Source organism: Tamandua tetradactyla, chromosome 20 (assembly GCF_023851605.1).
Source record: "Tamandua tetradactyla isolate mTamTet1 chromosome 20, mTamTet1.pri, whole genome shotgun sequence".
Classification (NCBI taxonomy): domain Eukaryota; kingdom Metazoa; phylum Chordata; class Mammalia; order Pilosa; family Myrmecophagidae; genus Tamandua; species Tamandua tetradactyla.
Genome location: NC_135346.1, coordinates 29772599 through 29794234, shown reverse-complemented (window position 1 = coordinate 29794234; position 21636 = coordinate 29772599). Strand labels below are relative to the sequence as shown.

General features: G+C 42.0%; 1 protein-coding gene across 1 annotated transcript in view; it reads left to right on the top strand.

Moving 5' to 3' along the window:
- Nucleotides 1–21636, top strand: part of SH3TC2 (SH3 domain and tetratricopeptide repeats 2) — a 91657-nt gene that overhangs the window by 47874 nt on the left and 22147 nt on the right. The window contains exons 8-12 of the mRNA XM_077137367.1: nucleotides 24–219; nucleotides 7323–7456; nucleotides 9666–9707; nucleotides 9833–11530; nucleotides 11636–11816. Of these exons, the coding sequence (XP_076993482.1) occupies nucleotides 24–219; nucleotides 7323–7456; nucleotides 9666–9707; nucleotides 9833–11530; nucleotides 11636–11816 (2251 nt within the window). The remainder of the gene's footprint in view (nucleotides 1–23; nucleotides 220–7322; nucleotides 7457–9665; nucleotides 9708–9832; nucleotides 11531–11635; nucleotides 11817–21636) is intronic.

Below are 21636 nucleotides of genomic sequence, written 5' to 3'. Positions count from 1 at the left end.
ACCTGTGTGCTATTTCCCCACAGGCAGAGGAAAGTGTAAGGCCTTGAAGGATTCTGAAAGGGAAGAAAAGGATGAATTGAATTTCCACCAGGGAGAAAGCATCGAGATCATCGGCTTCATCATACCTGGGCTTCAGTGGTTCATTGGGAAGTCGATGACCTCAGGAGAAGTGGGCTTTGTGCCTACCAGGAACATAGATCCTGATTCTTATTCCCCAATGTGAGTATGACAGAGAGGCCTCTGGGATGTCATGGAGCTGGGCTACCTTCCCAGTGGTTACCCCCCTCTTTACGGAGATTTGCAGATGAGCTGCATGGCTTATCTGGTAACACGGAGCTAGAGGAGCACATTCTGACAACTGAGGTGGACCCAGAAAGTGATAGGAAGGAGAGGGAATAAGTCTGTTCAGTTCATTTCAACAGATGGTCTGAAGACCTTACTCTGTTCAAGGAAAGATGACCCCCACACAAAGGACCCACTGCTAGGCACTGAGGGTGTGAGTTGGAACTTGTACCCTGCCACTCACTCTTTTCTAATGAAGCATCCCCATCAAGGGAAGTGCACACACAGGGACCAAGGGATGACCAGTTTGGTGAATGGAGATTCCCTTCCCCTGTAGGTCTATATGCTAAAAGTTTAATTTGTGACAGCATCACTGACCAGGATGATAAAGTACGCTTTTCAATTTTTTTCTGCCGTGAATCCTGAAAGGTGGTTCTGAGGTGCCAACTCCATCCACCTGGCCAACAGACAGCAGATGGCCAATCTGCTTCACTCACCCTGCCTGAAAGGGGCAGAGTTCAGGAGTGCTGCCCGGTCTCCCTGAGAAGGGAAGTGGGGTGGGGTGTATGCAGATAAGAAATTGTAGAAAGCCTGGGTCCAGGAAGTACGAGAGGAAACATGGAGTTATTTCCTACTCCTGATATACCACAGCCCTGAACAATTGGAAATGTGGCCCAAAGAATGCCTAAGGCTTTGAACAGATTGGAATTCCTTCTCTCCTGGGGAAAAGCCAGTGAGGAGAGAAGGCTTGGGGCAGAAGTTAAGTCCTTTCGTGGTGAAAAGTTAAGTGCATTCATGGGGAATGAAGACAGAAATGTGGGGACCTAAATAACTAAACCAGGGAAGACCACTCACTCGGTACCTCACTTTAGAGGTACAGAGTGCTATGGAGATTTACAAGGAGGAAAAGGTTATCAAGAGAGATTTCATGGAAAAGGTAGTATTTGATTAAGGCTTGCATGATGTAAAATGTTCCACAGATGTTAGTGGGGAAAGGAGGCTACAGGTAAGAAAGCACAGGGATGCTCAAGAAATGACTCATGTCGGTTGGGATGCAGGTATCAAGGAGGGCACTGGTATTGCAAAGGCCTGGTGGGGCCATGATGTAGAAGACAGGAATGCCTCTACCAGGGGTCTATCTTTAACTTGTCGAAGAATGGGGAGCCACTGAGTCTCTGAGTGGGGGTGACAATGTCTCAGGAACTTTTATCCAGGAAGCTAAACCTGGCTCTGGGTGAGGCAGAGGAGAACCTGGAGGCAGGAGTCTATTGAGAAAGCCTAGACCTGCTCTAAGAAAGGGGTGATGGGACTGGAGAGGAGAGGGCACTTTTGAAGTGCAATCAAGGGATTTAAAGAACCTGGGAACTTTACAAATATGGATACCTGGGTCCTATCTCCAGAGATTCTGTCCTAACTGGTCTGCATGGGGCCTGGGAGCTGATAGTTATAAAAGCTCCCCAGGTGATGCAGGCAAGATGAGACCCACTCCTGAACCATCCCCCTCATTTTAATAAGGAACTGAGGAGTGTAGGGGCTGGACCCTAGGCCTTGGCTAGGAACCCCAGATTCCTGGCATTAAATCCAGGGCTCTCTTTCAACACCACACTTCTGCAGCTAATGTCCTGGTAAAAGGGAGAGAGAATAAACGGGGTGTAAGATAGGGCTGGTGGGGAAAAATCTCGGACAGCACTTTTATTTTCAGAGCAAAAGACAGAGAATATAGCAAAGGAGGTAGAGGAGCAGGCTGCAGAGATGAAGGAACCATCATGGGGACGGTGAGGGGAAGGTTACCACTTGAAGGCCTCAGGTGAAGCAAGGAAGCCTGAGGAATGGCCTTTGGGACTGCCCATTGGGAGGGCCTTGGTCACTGGGAGGCAGCGTGCCTTAGTAGTCAAGAGTTCTGGAGACAGACTGCCGAAGGGGCATTTTAGGGTCTCATGAATTCGTCAGGTGTCTCCATTAGCTGGCCAGATGAGTGACTTTGGGCTAGTTAATTTATCTCACTATTCCTCAGTTTTCTCATCAATAAAATGTAGACTGTATTAGCACTTGCCTAATAAGACTGTCATGAGTTTAAACGAGGTAATACGTACAAAGCACGTTGAATGGTGCCTGACACTGTGTGTGTGTGTGATCAATGTGTGTTTGCTGTTGCTGTTATTCTTGTTCCCAGCTGTAGTGTAATCTTTGAGAGGAAGTTTAATGGAATTAAAGGTGTCAGATTTTATAAATTATATTTGGACTTCTGCACCTTATACCTTGCCCTGAATGACAATTAAGTAAATTCAGTCATCGCATTTTAGTTGGCTCATTTGTTGGGGGAAATACTCTCATGCTGCAGAATATTGTCTTCTGATCATGGTAGATGACATGAGTTTTTCTCCTTATTCCTAGTGTCCTTTTTGGCCCACACCTGGTCACCCAGTGTACCAGAGATGACACATTCTGTAGGGAAGGAAACAGGGAGGGGGAGAAGAGGGAGAACAGCAGGGATGGGGGCTGGCTGGCTGCTTATATATACCTCAAAGCACTCTCCATTACAGACATTCTTGAACTGCAGCAATCGAGGGATGAATTTTAAGCTCAGAGGAATGCTAATCAAACAACCTGGACACAAGTAGCAGCCAGAAGTTGAAATCTCCTGCCCAGTGTGCGCTGTTGGTAGTCTGGCCACTGGGTGTCGCTCTGAGTCTATGTTCATTTGGCATCAGGTTTCTGAAGTTGGTCTCAGCATGGCTCCCTCCCTGTGCTTGGCTGATTTGTTGCCCCTAGAATACTTTTTGTTTGTTTGTTTGAACAAATCAACAGTATATTGTGAATGAAATTTCTCAGAAGATATTTTCTGATCCAGATTTAGCCTCTGCGCCTTGGAAAAAGGATCCTGCTTATCCATAGAAGCAAATATCTGGGTTCCCATTTTTTATGGCACCAATTTTCAACCATTTGTGTTTTAAAGAAAAAGACTTTTTTTAAAAGAGGTTTTCAATGCAATCAGTTCATTCCTTTCTCTTTTGTGCTTCTATTCCCTGATCCTGATCCCCTCTTCAGATGCAATTTTTAATTTGAAATTTAAATGTATCTTTCTACTCCTTATTCTGATACATTTAAAAATAGATATTTGTTCATAAACACAAAATAGTATGGCTTTATATATTTAAAAAAATTATATATATATATATAAATGTTTCTTCTGCAGGTGACTTTTTTTCAGTCTACATGTGCCTATTGTGTTGATATAGGTTCAATTCGTTTTAATAAACTATTATTTATAGGAAATTTACATACCTAAATGGATAAATTTAAAAACAAGCAGAATTGAAAAATGAATGAATGAAGTCAAAATCAGAGAAAATAATGTTTAAAAAGCTAGGATTTAATAGTATTAAAATTAAAAACAAACTTTCTTTGTTGCATCCCATTTCTTCATATTATTTATCTGCATCTTCTTTATAATTACATTTCTTTTGGCATATATTTCTGCTGATTAGAATTTTGCTGTCAGTCTCATAGCCATTTCTTTGCAGGTAGTCATTTTTTTCTCCACTAGTTGTTTCTTTAAGATTTACTATTTGTCATTGATGTTTTGTAACTGTATCGTGATATATCTAGATGTGATACACTATATATTTATATTTATAAATATATGTATATTTATAGAAAATTGTTCATTTACTTCTTCATAAAGTATACTTTTTACTAGTTATTTCAGTAGACATATATGAGTTGTTAATACTTTTGGTCCTCCTTGTTTGTCTTAAAACATAATTTACTCTCTTGATTGATAATTTAACTAGGTATAGAATAACAACTTTAAAGTATAGAGGGAAAAAGAGCTATTAATATAAAAGTGCGAATCCATTTTACCAAAGTTTGTCCATTTTGTCTTTGTGCAGAGAACTAACTTTTGCTATTGTTGACCATCTTTATTGTTCCTTTTCTTAAATTTCGTCATTTATCTTGATTATTTTCTTCTACTTTCTGTGTTTTTATTTCATTAATTTATATTCTTCTCTTTTATGTTTAATTCTTTCATCTCATAAAATTGAATATCTAAATAAAATGGATAATTGAACTCATAAAGAAGAATTAGGAGAAACAGAGAACCTGAAAAGACTTTTTGATCTTTAAAGAAATGGAAACCATGTTAAAATTATTATATTATTTTTATTTATTTTGCTCAGGACTTGGTGTGTTTCTTCAATATGAAGACCCATGTCTTTCTTCAATTTTGGAAAATTCTCAGTCATTCTCCCTTTGAATATTGCCTCTTTCATTCTTTTAGTCTCTCCTTCTGGAGTTCCTATTAGAGGTATGTTGGACTTATTCTTTCCCCCATCTGGCTTAATCAATTCATTTGTATATTTCATCTTTCAGTGACTCTAGGCTACATTCCGTATGATTTCTTCAGAGCCATTTTCTGTTTCATCAATTCTCTCCTGTGCTGTGATTAAATCTGCTGCTTAACCGATGCATGCACTGCTCAATTTCCATGCCTTTATTCACATTTCTAGAATTTGTATTCTGTTATTTTTCACATATACCTGTTTTCTCCTGACAATGCTCCAACCTCTCATTGTAGCTTCTATTCATTCTTTTTATCTTTTTATCATTTTAATCATGGTTATTATTGTTATTTCTAGATCTTACGGTGTTAATTTACTTATTTTCATTCTTTTGTGTGGTTTGTATTTTTTGTTATATGAACTAATTTTCAGCATTTTTGAAGATTGTCTTTATATGAATCCTGGACTTAGCATCTCTGAGGGTAGTTTCTGCATTTTCATCTCCTAGAGACTTAAGAATTCAATGGTCCAGGGCCAGTTTTTTAATGTTAAGTTTTCTGGTTGTGGTACCTATACTGTGCAGTGTAAACTCAGGTCCCATATCTCTCAGTGGTGCAAGCATGGGTATTTGGTTTTTATTCAAGGACTCAAACAGATGGAAAGATAGTAAGAAGTTTTCCAACTTCCTCTTTATGAAAGCTTTCCAATATCCTCTTTATGGCAGTGCTTCCAGACTTTAGGCTTTATGTAAGGAGATCAATCCAGCATTCCTGCTTCAAGCAGCTCCAAGGTCACATCTCCTGTTCAAGGACTTTAGAAGGTCACCCCCAGCTCATAGGGCCAGTATCCCAGACGAGAGCCCTCAGGGTCTCTGGACCATGTGCGCCCACCTTAGTTTTTGTTTCTGGTTCCTAGGGGTTTCCCTTTCTTTTCTTTTAGAGTATTTATTAACATCTTTGTCACATTTTATCCAGGGTTTGTGTATACGGGGAGAGTAATCCCTTGTGGTGCTCCATGGCCTAATGTGTTGCTAGAAGTCCTACTGCACTCCTTCTAACACCACTTCCATGCTAGGGCAGCCCTAATGTAGTTTTCCAAGCTTCTTAGACTCTTTCCACCTACCTGGACCTTAGGGCATCAGCAGATCAGTTGTGCCATGGTCACAGAGGAGGAAAAACTCAGTTTTGGTCTCAATAGTACATACTTTTGAGATGTGCAGCTCTGAGCAGACATTGAACCTTTCTGGACCCATTTCTTAATCAATAAACAGGGGGGAAAATACCTACATCATAGGGTTGTTATGCAGAGTAAATGAAATAGTAAATTCAGGAGTGCTTTGTAAAATTTAAGAGTTCTGTAAAAATTAGGAATCACATATTATTTTTTATTCCAAGGCAAATTTAGCTGTAGATTTCACTTACATATTCTTTTGAGGATGGATATGCTCATACTGCTGGCGAGATCTAGGGATCAAGCCAAAGGCATGGGGGTTCAGTAGAGTCTGGTGAGAAAAGCCCTGGGCCAGATGTCAGAATACCTGACGCCAGTGCCAGTTCCGCCGCTAATTAACGGTGTGACCTTGAGCAGTTCATTTCAGCTGCTAATTTTCTCATCACTGGCTTTCAAAGTGTTTTTAATCTAAGACCAGGGATAAAGTGTAAGGAACAAGACTATTGCATTCTTATCTCAAACCCTCCCTCAATTCTGCTTTTAAGAAGAGAAGTTCTTCTTTTGTCCGGCCATACCCTTATTAACTAAGGAACACTGAGCACAGACTTTATTTTTCTGTGCCTCAGTTTCCTCATCTTTAAAAAAGGGGTTAAATTTATTTACTGCCTCATAGAGTTAATTGCATGGATTAAATGAGATAACAATGTCTAATTCATAAATCTTCCAAAAGTATTAGCTATTATTAACTCGAGCTTCCAAGCTAATTTTTTTTTTAATTTAAAAAAGAGTTCTGATGTAAGCAAACAAAAAACTCTCTATTTATAGCTGAAAAGGATCTTAAGAATTTTTCAGATACATTATGGACTGAATACTTTCTAAGGAATTTCTGGTTTGCAAATTCTTGAATTCTACAACACATCTAGTAGGCAAATTTGTTTTAACACTTAGTTTACACAACAGAGTAAATATAAAGGTCTCCATTGTTTATGATCGCTTTCTTCTAGCCCTGCGTCCTGCCACCCATTTCCCATCTCTTTGCAATTCTATTCTTTTCTCAGTGGTTCCTGATGCTGTCGTTCTAACTCAGATCTCAACAATTGTGAGAGGTTCCTTCTGACCACAGTAAAAGTTTCTTCATTGTTTCTCCGCATTGTGTCACCTGTCCCTAGATTTTTCCTAAAATAATTGAAGGACAAAAAAATTTCTTTTAATGGTCCCTTTCCAGCCGTTATGTTTAGGGCAACCAATTAAAAATGGGCACCACGTGTTCTCATAGAATGAGTAAGGGTTAGATGAAGGGGCTCTGTTTCTTCTTGGGAGATGGGGTTCGAATGGGTGGGGTGTTTTCATTCCCACTTTGACCTGCTCAGCAACAGCATGGCTCATGTCACTAGGGTTGAGACGGTAATAGCTCTTCTTCATTGGCAGTCTGAATGCAATAGGAAAATGAGGAGTCAGATTTCAGATAAGGACAAAATGGGCTGGTGGCTTCTCTGTGCCCTTCATTATGTCCTGACCTGGAGGGCAGAAGGGGTTATATATGGAAACTTCCACTGATCTGTCTCTATGTCTTTTTCCTTAATGCAGGAGCAAGAACTCTGCCTTTTTCAGTGACGAGGAAAGATGCTCGCTGTGGGTCCTGGGAAGTGAGAGGAAAGCAGAATGCATCAGCTTTCTCCACTCTCTTGCTCATACTGATATAACATCTGTCTACAGGCTTAGTGAGTGTTTGTTCCTAAGATCTGTTTGAAACCTAGACTCCTCAAAATTAGGTCCCCAGCCAGGAACAGAATATCTCTAAATTCTAATCCCATCTATGAATTTGGGGCCATGGCCACTATTCAGTTGATGACTGGAATCAAATCTGATTTGTTGTAGACAATTCTGGGGTTACATGGGGATGCGTTACCTAGGAACTATGATATACAATGAAACCAAATCAGCTATACCATAAGTGGTGTGCTGTATTAGGCCTATACTCTAATCATGGAGAAGACAAACTTCCTTGGCTGAAGTGGGTCTAGGTTCCTTCTGACAAACATGAGGCTGCAGAATGTCACAGCTGGAAAGGCCCTAAGAGATGACTTCACCTCTCATTTTACAAAATGGGAAACTTGAGGTCCAAATGAATTAGTGCCTGAGACAGGATAAGAACTGAGCCCTCCTAGCATCTAGTCAGGACAATCTCAACTTCACTGCACTGCCCCCAGGCCAGAATGACGTTGGACTGTTGGGTATGTCAGCCTTTGGCTGGTGAGGCTACCTCTCTGCCTAGCACAGTTTTCAACAGTGAATGAATGAATGAGTGAATGAATGTTACTCCTTTCCTTACTTTGAGTAGTGCCTATTGCTCTTTATTAGGAAGTATACTTATTCATTGTCAGTGATTTGAGAAAGGACACGTTTTTCTAGTCTCTTCAGTGGTGGTAACGTTGGGTCCATCCCTGTGTGGCCAGATTAAGTAAGTCATATTTCATGGGTATAACCTGAGATTCTGAAGGCCAGCCCCAGGAGCACAAGTGGGAGTTGGGAGCTTTACCCATCCGTAAGGAGCATCTGATGCTCCCAGGCATCATCCCAAGTCTTGGCAGATCTTTCTCGCCACATGCAGATCACATACCCCACCAGGCTGAGCTAGGAAGCGGAAGCTGACAGTGCTGCATAGTAGGAGGGAGCTGAGACTGAGAATCAAGAACTACTCAGTGTATGGCCTGGGGGGCAGGGGCGAGGGGAAGGCCTAGATTAAAGGTACTCCCTAACCATTGATCCAGTTGTTAGGGAAACTCCAGGAGGGGTGCCAGGCAGCAGGAGGTGAGTACATGGAGCCTATTGCTACTTATCGAAAAGTCAGGAGTGGAGTATGAATATGGCCTTCACCTCCACAGAAACCTGTGGCTGCTTTGGCCACGGGCATTGATTTCTTAGCTGCCAAACCCAAGGTATCTTTTTGGTTCTTACCTGGTCTCGCTTCACTTTTGTGACATTAGGTGACCGTTATAAGTCTCTCCACCCTGGCCTCTGTAACTCTGTGGCTCTCCTTTCCTCTCCATGTCTTTATAACTTCCTTTGTCTGCCAGTAAATGCTGATATTCCTCAGGTTCATTAACAAATCACGTCCCCCACCACCCCACTCCCTGGCCTGCTTTGTTTTTTCTCTCTGTTGTAGGTCAGAAATCCGTATTTGTGAGTCTCAACTTTTCTCCGTGGCCATAGACCTATTTTATTCTATGTCTAGGGCTCCTGCAAATTCCTCAAACTCAAAATGTCTAAAATTGTGCTCCAGTATCCCTTCTCCCCCCACCTCATTCCACTACATCACTTTGGAGAATAAAACTAGAACCCTCAGATGTACTTTGCTTTCTTTGCTTCACTGCTCACATCTGGTCACTTAACCTATTGGTTTTAAGAAATAGAGTGCCCGGCACATTATGCATGCTAAGTTGGGTGGATGGATGAGGAATGAATGGAGGAAGAAGAAAGGACGTGACACACACAGAAACGTGGGGAAATATCATGTGCCACAAAGTACACTAAACTTGGAGTTCTATTCCTGGCTCTGCTCTAAACTCACTGAGAGATGTGGGTGAGCCTCTGCCCCCCTCTGGCCTCCAGAAGCCACTATCCCCCCAGAACCCACACCTCTTGGCCTAGAGGTTGTGTTTTCAGTATGTCTTCTCTGACTCTAGGACTCATTTCTATCTCAGTCCGCATCTGTATAGTGAGTGGATCAAGCAAGATGATGTTCAGGTCCCTGCAGCTCTTAAACTGGTGCTGAGGGGAGAATTGTGCCCAGGTCCCTAAAGATGACTGATGGTCTGAAACTTAAACGCAGAGTCTCCTAAGGGACCTTTGGTGTGGGATATACCTGGAGGCAGGTACACAGTGGTCCATTCTGATGTAACACCAAGTTTGTCCTTCATCTCTATCCAGGTGGATTTGAATCCATCCAGAATCTTCCAAAGGATCTGAGTGGTGAGTAGAGATCACGCTGAATCTGTCCTCTAGTTCTACAGGACAGCACTCTTGTCCACTGGCCAAGAACTCGCCACCTTATGTGCAAGGGTTTACGGTTGCTCAACTCTGACTGTCCCTTACAGCATCCCAGCCCGAAGGCTTCAAGGAGGTCAGGTGTGGTGGAGCCTGGGAGGAGCATCAGGCCGTAGGCTCCGGACAGTCCAGCAGCTCCGAGGACTCGAGCCTGGAGGAGGAGCTCCTCTCAGCTGCCTCGGACAGCTATCACCTGCCGGAGCCTGATAACCTCGATGACCCGGAACTGTTCGTGGACCTGAACACTGGTCAGGAGGATGAGGAGGCTGAGAACTTCGCCCCCATATTGGCTTTTCTGGATCATAAGGGTTACACCGACCATTTTAAGAGCCTGTATGATTTCTCCTTCTCTTTTCTCACTTCTTCCTTCTACAGCTTTTCTGAGGAAGACGAGCTCGTGGCCTACCTGGAGGCCTCAAGGAAGTGGGCCAAGCGGAGCCACATGACTTGGGCCCACGCCAGGCTCTGCTTCCTCCTGGGCCGCCTGAGTGTCAGGAAGGTCAAACTCTCTCAGGCCAGGGTGTACTTTGAGGAGGCCATCTACATTCTCAATGGGGCATTTGAGGACCTGTCCTTGGCGGCTGCTCTGTACACCAATTTGGCTGCCATCTACCTGAGGCAGAGGCTGAGGCATAAGAGCTCAGCCCTGCTGGAAAAGGCAGGCACCCTCTTGGCCTGCTTGCCTGACCGCGAGTCTAGTGCCAAGAACGAGCTTGACGTGGTGGCCTATGTGCTGCGCCAGGGCATTGTGGTGGGCAGTAGCCCCCTGGAGGCCAGGGCCTGCTTTCTGGCCATTCGAATGCTCCTAAGCCTGGGCCGGCACGAGGAGGTCCTGCCCTTCGCTGAGCGACTGCAGCTCCTCTCTGGACACACTCCTGCATCGGACACTGTGGCCACTATCTTGAGCTTTCTTTACGATAAGAAATACCTGCCACATCTTGCAGTGGCCTCTGTACGGCATCGTGGTACCCAGAGTGCCCAAGGGATGTTTCTTCCCATTTGGCAGGTCCATCTGGTTCTCCAGAACGTCACCAAGCTCCTTGGCATTCCCTCCCTAGGCTGGGATGAAGTTTCCGCCCTGGCCTGTCCAACACTCAGGCAGGCACTGGCTGCCTGTGAGGAGCAGGCAGACTGGAGCACCCAGAGGGTCCTATGTCTCATCCTGTCCAAAATGTACCTCCAGCATAGGTCTCCTGATGGTGCCATCTACTATCTGAGCCAAGCCTTGGTGCTAGGGCAGCTGCTGAGTGAGCAGGAAGCCTTTGAGTCTTCCCTCTGCCTGGCCTGGGCCTACCTCTTAGCCAGCCAGGCAAAGAAGGCTTTGGACATCCTTGAGCCACTGTTATGCTCCCTGAAGGAGACAGAGAGAGTCACCCAAAAGGGAGTGGTCCATAATCTCCTGGGGCTTGCGCTTCAAGGTGAAGGCCGGGTGAACAGGGCAGCCAAGAGCTATCTCCGGGCCTTGAACAGAGCCCGTGAGATGGGGGATGTGCGTAACCAGGCGGTGACTATGGCCAATCTTGGCCACCTGACCCTTAGTTCCCGGGCTCAGCAGCCGGCCCGGGACTATCTCCTGCAGGCCATCCAACTCTATTCGGAACTCCAGGCCAGCAAGGAGACAGACATGGAATTAGTGCAGGTGCTTCTCTGGTTGGCCCAAGTCCAGGTGTATGGACGCCAACTGGCCAAGGGTCGCATTTGTTATGAGATGGCATTGCTGTTTGGCTTAAGGCATCGACATCTAAAGAGTGAGTATGTCCTGGGCTCCTGGGAAACTTTAGAGAGAAGTCAGAAGATGTTTCACCCATGTCCTATCTCAAGTCATCTCCTTCTTCTCCCTGCTTTATGTTCAGGTCAGCTTGAGGTCACCAAATCCCTCTGCCATTTCTACAGCTCTGTGTCCCCAAACCCAGAGGCATGCATCACTTACCATGAACACTGGCTGGCCCTAGCTCAGCAACTCAGGGACCGGGAGATGGAGGGGAGACTGCTGGAGTCCCTCGGGCAGCTCTATCGGAACCTAAACACAGCCGGGTAAGTCAGGGCTTGGGGACATTCCTAGAAGCATCTTTCATTCTTTAAATACGTTGCTCTGTTCCTGAGACAGCTGAGCCCAAATGCACATGGTCTGCCCACAGCACTGAGGTGAAGAGTGTGGGCTCTGGAGCTGCCACACAGTGCAAATCAAGTGCCATTTGTCACTTAGCTGGGAGACCTTGGGCAAGTTATTTCATTTCTTGATGCCTCAATTTCCTCATCAATGACATGAGGTTAATAACGGCTTCCATCCTACATCGTTATTGTGAGGAATAAATGGGTTAATGTACACAAAACAAAAAACTGTATTACGGTTACTTGTGTGTTTCCATAACAATCCATCACCTGACTGTGCCTGAGGGTGCATAAATCAGAGAGGCAGCAGTTTTACTGGGGACCATGGAACCCTCAGGAGGTCTTCATTATCTGAAGACAAGGGGTATTAGAGAAAGGACACATAATGAAGCTAAATGCACTGAAAGCAAAGCTGTAAGTTTACACAGTAAAAATGTTTGATTGAGACCTTGCCTTACAAGTGAAACTGAAAATTATGAAACTAAGTTTCTTTGTACCTTTTAGTTAAGTACATTTAGTTATAGCTGCAACTCTGCACTAAGTCTTAGAGTAAACAAAGAAGTGTTGATTTTTTTGGTTTAATCTTGTTGACAAAATTGCATAACAGCACAATGAGATCTCCTCTGTTTTGTGATTGACTTTTCAGCACTGTTTCAAAAAAGACTGAATTTTGCAAGAATATACCAAGACTTAGCCCTTTTACCCAAAGGCCTCTTTTAACCCTTTGATGTTCTAATTTTTCTCACGTGAAGTACCTATCCTGCCATCTCCTGTTGATTTTCTGCTTTATTTACTGCTCTAACTGCTTGATCCTCATTTTCAGTGGCAAGGCCTGTAGCTTTGCTCTCTAACAACCCTATAATTGATTTCATTAGATCCTGCCTGGTTTGCAAGATTTTCAATTTCACTTTGCAACAGATTTGCAATGTAGCATTGTATTCATAATTATGAGTGATTTTTAAAGTAGAACAGGGATAATTGCTAGTGTTAAATGAGAATGATAAAGGAGGGCCTAATTAAATGGCAGATTTTGCTTCCCTAGGCAACACAGAAACCTTGGGTGCCTGGACATCCTGATCATGAATAATATGAACAATCAATAATGCTTTCCCTCTCTCGCTTTCACTTCTTCTCCCTTTCCTTCTCTCACAAAAATCAAGCATCCTCCACACCTCCCACTGTGTTCACTTTTGGTCCCACAGAGGGACTGTAATGCATAAGGGGACAGGAGGCCGGGTCCCAGTCCCGCCCTGATTCCTTTACAGAATCCCCCCCTGCAGTTTGGATGATTTTGGAGTAGGTCCAGAGGGCAGACTTAAATTAACCTTTGAGATGAAACAGTCGTATGTTCATGGTGACGCATCATGGAGCTGGGCTTTGGGAAATTTGGATTTTAAGGTGGCTTATTGCCTCCTCTTGCTGCTGCGCAAACTCAGGTTTATATTAATCCCAGCTCTCTGTCATTGCCTTCCCTACTCCCATCCTTTGTTCCCCAGTCTTCTCCCAACAGTTATCAAAAACCCCTGAAATCCCAAGGGGGAAACCAGAGATAGAAAACCCTGGTCACCATCAGCATGGATTGCAGAGGCTTCATTTAAGACAGTATCAAGGATTACTGTGCTTCTTAGGGGATGGAGAGGAGCAGAGAGTGGAGCTGCAGTTGATCCATGAGTGACTAAAGAAGTTGGAAGCCATAGAGGTAGGAGAGGGGTAACCAAAACATAAATAGGATTCAGAACACTTGATCCTGCCATGAACTAATAAAGTGGCCTAAAAGTCACTCCTTCTCTTGGCTATAAAGTTAAATTGAATCAAGTGAATGTTAAGGTAACTTCCAGTTCTAAAATGTTGAGTCCGGGCCCAAGCAACTATGCTATTCTGACACTGGCAACAAACCTGTTATACCAGAATCCCTTGTGCCTTCTAAGAGTCTTGAACTTTAGGGCACATATTCAGGAAGTTGCTAGTTTCTAGGAAACTTTTAGTTTAGAGACCTAAGCTTTTGGGGTTTTGAAGGATTCTGCACTATATTCAGAATGTCTTGGCATAGTGACTGTAAACTCCACCTGGGCTGGCACCATGTCTAGTACAGAGCTTGACATGGAAGAGACATACAATGCATGCTTGTGCAGGACAACCAAGTAGCTAGTTACTTGTTCCAATAGCTCACAGCTCTTAGGCTGCAACTAAATGCTGATTTGACTGCCACAGATTAAAATGGAGAATGGGTAAGTTTTGCCTCAAGCAGAGCCTGCCTATTCAGGAATCTTATAGAAAAGTTTCCTGAACTGGTGCCACTATCATCATTATCTAATTTCAGAATATTTTCTTCATACCAAAAGGAGATCCCAAGCCCACTGAGCAGTCACTCCCATCCCTCCTATCGTGTGTCCTTGGCAAAGATAAATCTGATTTCTTTCTCTATGGATTTTCCTATTGTGGCTATTTCATATAAATGGAATCATATGATATATGAAATTTTTTGGTCTGACTTCTTTCACTTAGGATAATGTTTTTGAAGTTCATCCATGATGTAGCATGTATCAGTACTTTATTCCTTTTTATGGCTAATATTCCACTGTTTGTGTATGCCACAGTTTGTTTATTCATTCATTGGTTGATGTACATTTGGGTTGGTTCTAACTTTTGGCTACTACTGTGAATAGTGCTGTGATTAACATCTGTATACAAGCACTTCTGAATACTTGCTTTCAGTTCTTTTGGGTTTATACTTAGGAGTGGAAACACTGGGCCATGTGGTAATTCTAACTTTTTGAAGAAGCACTAAACTGTTTTCCGCAGAGGCTGCACCATTTTATACTTCCACTAGCAATGCACAAGGGTTCGAATTTTTCCACATCCTTGCCAACACTTACTTTCTGTTATTTAGATGATAGCCATCCTAGTGGGTATGAGGTGATATTTCATTGCGGTTTTGATTTTCATTTCCCTAATGATTTTAATCATGTTGATCATCTTCTTCTATGCTTGTTGGCAATTTGTATACTTCCTTAGAGAATTGTCTATTCAAGTTCTTTGCCCATTTTAAAATTTGATTGCTTGTCTTTTTGTTGTCAAGCTGTAAGAATTTATCTATTCTATATACAAGCCTCTTATTTCATATATATATGATTTGAAAGTATTTTCTCTCATTCAGTAAGTTGTCTTTTCACTTTCATGATAGTGTTCTTTGATGCACAAAAAGTTTTAATTTGATGAAGTCTGATTTATCTTTTTTTTCCCTTTGGTTGCTCATAGTTTTGGTACCATATATAAGAATCCATTGCTATATCTAAGGTCATGAAGATTTATGTTTATGTTTTATTCTAAGAGTTCTATAGTTTTAATTTTTATATTTAGGTCTTTAATCCATTTTGAGTATGAGGTACTGTCTAACTTCATTCTTTGGCCTGTGGTTATCCGGTTGTCCCAGTCAATTTGCTGAAAAGACTATTCTTTCCCTATTGAATAACCTTAGTGGACTTGTCAAAAATCAATTGACCATAGATATATGGGTTTATTTCTGGAATCTGAATTCTATTTCATTGATCTATATGTCATAAGGATGTCAGTGTCATGCTATCTTATTTACTGTAGCTTTGTACTAAGTTTTGAAATTGAAAAGTGTGAGTCCTCCAACTTTGTTCTTTTCAATTATTTATTTTTTTGCTATTCTGGTTTCTTTCGAATTTCTGTGTGAATTTTAAGATCAGCTCATTAATTTCTGCAAAGAGGCCAGCTAAGATTTTGTTTTACTTTCTTAGCTGCTAAAACAGAAATCATACAATGAATTGGCTCAAATAATGGGAATTAATTAGCTCATGGTTTTGAGGCTAGGTGAGAAGTCCAAAATTGAAATATCAGCAAGGCAAGGTTTTCTCCTTGAAGACTGTGGTATTCCATGGCTGGCTGTTGTTGAGTCTCTGTCCGTGGGTTTTCTGCCAATGGCAATGCACGTGGCGGCATTTCTTCCTTTCTCTTCCAGGTTCCTTTGACTTGAAGCTTCTGGCTGCTCCTTCTGTTTCTAGTTTCCTTTGTTTATAACGATGTCACCATAGTAGATTAAGGCCCATGCTTGTTCAGTTTGGTCACACTTTAATAACGTCTTCAAAGGCCCTATTATACATGGGTTCACACCCACAGGACCAAGGGTTGGGACCTAAACATGCCTTTGTTGGGGGGCATGATTCAATCCTTCACAGGATTGCATTGAATCTGTAGATTGCTTTGGGGAGTATTGCCATCTTAACAATATTAAGCCTTCTAGTCCATGAACATATGTCTTTCCTTTTATTTAGCTACTCTTTAATTTCTTTCAGTAATATTTTGACTATTATGCAGCTTCCAGAGTAAAAATTTTGCCCTTCTTTTGTCAAATTTATTCCTAAGTATTTTATTGTTTTTGATGCTATTGTAAATGGAACTATTCTATTAAATCATTTCAGAGTGTTCATTACTAATGTATAGTAATACAATCGATCTTTATATATTGATCTTGTATCCTAAAACTTTACTGAACTTGTTTATTAGTTCTAATAGTTTTTTAACTATATTAAGATCATGTCATCTTCAAACAGAGATAATTTTTGCTCTTCCTTTCCAATGTAGATGCCTTTTATTTCATTTTCTTGCTGAATTGCTCTGACTAGAAATTCCAGTATGATTTTGAATAGAACATTCAATGGCAAGAGCAGACATCTTTGTCCTGTTTCTGAATATGTCAGCAAGAGTAGGCATCCTTTTCTTGTTCTGATCTTAGGGGAAAAACTTTTAATCTTTCACCATTAAGTATGATGCTACCAGTGGGATTTTCATAGATGCTTTTTATCAAAGAGAAACTTTACTTATATTTCCATTTTGTGAATGTTTTAGAATGAAAAAGTGCTGATTTTTGTCAAATGTTTTTTCAGCATTTATTGAATCATCATGTAGTTCTTATTCATTTAGTTCCTGAATGTGGTGTTTACAATGATTGATTTTCATTTCTAGGAATGCAACCTTGCATTCCTAGGATAAATCTTACTTGGTCATGAGGTATGTTCCTTTTATATGGTGCTGGATTTTTGCTAGTATTCTGTTTAGGATTTTTACATTTATATTTTTAAGGGCTATTAATCTGTGTTTTTCTTTTTATGTGATGTCTTTGTCTGGTTTTGGTACCAGGGTACTATTGCTCTCATGGAATTCATCCCCTTCTGTTTTCTGAAACAATTTTGGAAGGACTGATGTTAATTATTCTTTAAGCACTTGGAAGAATTCACTGGTGAAATCATTGGGACTATGCTTTTCTTTTTGGGGAGCACTGTGATTAATTATTTAATCTGTTTACTTGTTATACACCTATTTGTATTTTCCATTATTGAGGAAGTTCTGGTAGTTTGTATCTTTTTAGGAATTTGTCCATTTCATCTAAGTTGTCTAATTTGTTGACACACTATTGTTGATTGTATTTCCTTATAACACTTTATTTCTGTAAGGGTGATAGTAATGTCCTCTTCTTTATTTCTGATATTAATAATCTGAGTCATCTGTCTTTTATTCTTGGTCAGTCTAGCTAAAGTGTGTCCATTTTGTCAATCATTTTTAAGTACCAAATTTTTATTTAACAGATTCTCTTCATGTTTTTATGGTCTGTAATTTATTTCTGCTCTAATCTTTATGATTTCTTCCTTCTCTTTGCTTTGGGTTTACTTCCCTCCTCTTCACTAGGGCCTTACAGTGGAATACCATGGTCTTTTGCTTTCACATAGGTGTTTATGCTGTAAATTTCCATCTAAGCCCTGTGTTAGCTGTATCTCATTCATTTTGGTATGTTTTCATTTCGTTCATACCAAAGTACCTCTGATTTCCCTTGTGCTTTCTTCTTTGACTCATTGTACATTTAGGAGTGGGTTGTTAATTTCCACGTATTTGTGAATTGCCCAAACGTCCTTTCATCACTGATGTCTGATTCATTCCATTGTGGTGGAAGAACATACTTTGTAAGATTTAAATTCTGTGAAATTTCTTGAGACTTGTTTTGTGGCCTCATATGTGGTCTATTCTGCAGAAAGTTCCATATGCAGTTGATAAGAATGTATTCTTCCATTGTTGGGTGGAGCGTTCTATAGATTTATCTTGGGTCTAATTGCTGCCTAGTACTTCCTTGTGGATCTTCTAATTGTTCTATATATTACTGAAAGTAGGATATTGAAGTATACAATTATTTTTGTTCAACTGTCAATTTCTCCCCTCAATTCTGTTAGTCTTTGTTTCTGGTTTTTTTTTGTGGCTCTCTTGTGAGGTTATATATGTTATAAACATATATATTTATAATGTTATGTTTTCTTGATGGATTGACCCATCAAGGTTATCATAACAAAATAACCTTCTTTGTCTCATAACATTTTTAGCCTTTCCACCCTCTGGTATTTGTATAGCCATGCTAGCTCTCTTTTGGTTACTGCTTGCTTGTGGTACATCTTTTTTTCCATTCTTTTACTTTCAACATATTTACATCTTTGAATCTAAAGTGTGTCTCTTGTAGACAGCATTTTTTAAAATCCGTTATGCCAATGCCTACCTTTTGACCTGAGTGTTTAATACAAATATATTTAATGTAACTACTGTAAGATTTATTTCCGTTTTGCTACTTCTTTTCTTGTCTTTGTTTTCCCCACTAAAATACATTTAATAGAACATGAACTGTTCTTCCTGATTTTTAAAAGCTTCTCAGGTACAATTCTCATTCTCAGAAAATACCACATTTTTGGATCCCAAATATGTCTGAACATTATGATTAAACAACAACAACAAAAACACCCAACCCAAATCAAAATGTGATGAAACTCACATGAGAGAGATGATGTTCAACCCACCGTCAGTCAAAGAAGTTAGAGCTGTCAATGCTGGTGACTAAGGACACAGAGCTACCGCCTCTCACTGGTAGAAGGCTGGAGGCATCTTCCCCAGGGTGCTTCTCTCTGTGTGGGAAGTCTTGCTCCACATGCAAGGCTTAGTGCAACCTCATCGGCCCAATCATTTCCAATCTTGCTTGGTTAATGAAGTCCGATAAGTTTTTGGCATTCACAGCCAGGGTGTGGCAGCCATCAGCATCTGCTTTTTGTACTCTTGCTGGAGGCTCGTCATGACTTACTGTTGGGCCGGGTTCATCTCGATGTGCTCACCCAGGTCAGAGTTCAGGAGCTTCTGGGCCATCTTGATCTCTTGGTGAGTGCTGGCTGGCAGGACAGGAAAGGTCTCATCCACAGTGGCCATTAGTGTTCTAAGGGCCAAGCCAACTTCCTTTATCATCAGAACATTCTCCTCAGGCAGGGCTGGCTGGATTTTACTGGACATTCTGATGACCGCTTTCACCAGGCCTGTGCCGTTCTCGTATACCTTGTCATTGGACTGGTCAAGATCGGCAGTAGCGGGAAGACTGAATTCCTGAGGCTGAAGCTTGACACCCTCCTTATAACTGTCCCCAGGGTTGCTGAGGCCAGCAAGGCTGTCTATGTGACCAGGGGCTCCAGGGCATGGCATTTTCATTGATGGAGCTACAAGGTCTGGTTTCCCACAGGCTGGTAGTTGTGCTGGTTTCCAGTTGGTCCCTGGCCCTGTCCTTCCGATCTAGGCTGCCTTGAGAGAGTCACATGTCAGGCTTTAGAAATCTCTCCTCTTTTTCCAGCCAGTGCTGACCGTCTTCCATTTCCTGCTGCTGTTGTATCAAACCTCTCTTCTACCAGGTGGGTTGGCAATACTTGCCCAGTTCCTTGCGTATCCAATGTTGCAGAGTCCTCCATTCTGAACTGCCACATTGATTTCTCCAGAGGCCTCTGATTCCATGAATCTGTTTGGTCCAAAAGAGCTGCCTGACCCAGGTAGATGCTGACAGCCATTGCAGTGATTCCATGTGAGCCAGGGTAGCCAGAGACCTGGCAATGACTGGCCTGCACCAGGTGCTGGGAACTGGGGTAAAATCCTTCACTGGACCTCAAGCTAGGATAACCAGGCCTGCTGGGCTTGGGAGGTGCTTCATGGACCGTCCTGAGTCCCAGGACACTGTGACCTGTCTTCTTGATTCCCTTCTCACCTGTTCTTCTTGCTGAACCTTCTACTCCTGCAGGACTGTGCGGAGTTGGGCTTTAAGTTTCGAGAACCTGGGCTGCTCGCTGGGCGAGCATTTCATAAGTCCAGCATTTCGTCATAAGGCTGTAGAGGGTAGGAGGGCAGTTTGGAGGCATTAGCAATCTTTCTCCATTTTCAATGAGTCCAACCATGTGGTTGTTCTTCATTTCCTGAAAAGGCTCCACCCCATGCATCAGTATCTCCACATACACACACCAAACATCCACATGCCACTAGTTGAGGTAAAATGTCAAAAATTGATGGACTCTGGGGCCATCCATTTAATAGGCAATTCTCTTTTGGAAGTTTTGTAGTAAGTTCTGACTTCTATATATCGGGATGATCTGAAGTCTCCTAATTTTACACAATCAGTTGAGGAAAACAGAACATTCTGAGCAGCAAAGTCCCTGTGTACAAATCTTTTGCCCTCTAGATAAGCAGGAGCTGTGCTAAGCTGATAGCATACAGGATCAAAGCAGCTAGATCCAGACTGTATTTCCTTACTTGCAAAAATAACCTCAGTTCCCCTGGCATGCACAGCTCTATGATTATCCAGACAGGGTACTCTGTGATGACACCGATCAGCTTCATGACATGAGGATGGTCAAACTGATGCACTGCCAAGGCTTCTTGAAGGAATTTCTCTCTCATGCTGTCCAAAATAAAATTTTTACATGTTTTAATTGCAACGACCAAAGCTAGATTCTCTGGACTCATGTAAACTTAATGTACATCTCCAAATTGGCCTTCCCCAATACATCCAAGTTCTATCCTTTCTCTTTGAATTTCCTAATCCCTGGTTGAGGGTATGGTATAAATATCTTCTTTATCTATGTTCTCAGCATAGTCGTCTGTTACTGACACGGAAGATGTATGTGTCTACACGCTTTGCTTTTCGCTGTTGGCCAGCGTTGATATTGATGGTAAAGCCCGCTCACCTTCTTTCTGGGGTGTTATGATAAAAGAGAGGGCGTATCTACACACCAGCCGGCAGTTCCCATCCGCTAAATCAGTCATGTTCTCTGCTATGGTCAAGGATGGTGCCGTCACCATCAGAGGCTCGGGCACTCCTGCTGTTTTCAGTTGCAGCATTCCTTTCCTGTCCTTGTGTTCACTGTTTGAGTACTGAATGGTCTGCACTCGATTAAAGTCTGCCAAAGGTCAGGTACCTTTGTCGGTCAAGTAACTGATCCCCTCTTCTGGGCCAATCGCCAGCTCCACGGAAATAATCCAGCTTGAACCAAGAGCACATTTGAAGCATCCTTTATCAAATCTGAACACTGGAGAAAGAATCCCAAAGAATTTCAGAATACTTCTCTATTAAGGTTGGCAAATTGTCTAAATGTCTGTTGGATCAGTTTTCTTTGCATTTTGGCCTTGACAGAATCCTGTAAACTCTTAGGAAAAAATAACTTTAAACCAATACCTTTTTCTAATACTTCATAGTTAGACTTCTTTTCTAGTGCATTGTCCCCAGTCTCCCAGTATGACTGTCATATTTCTAGACAACCCAACTACAAAGCAATTTCTTGGTCCACTTGATCAGCTATTTCTAACATATAATCACTCTTCACCTGCTGACAGAAGAAATTCAGTTGGCTTGTCTTCGGTAAATTGGTTTAACAATCCTTTG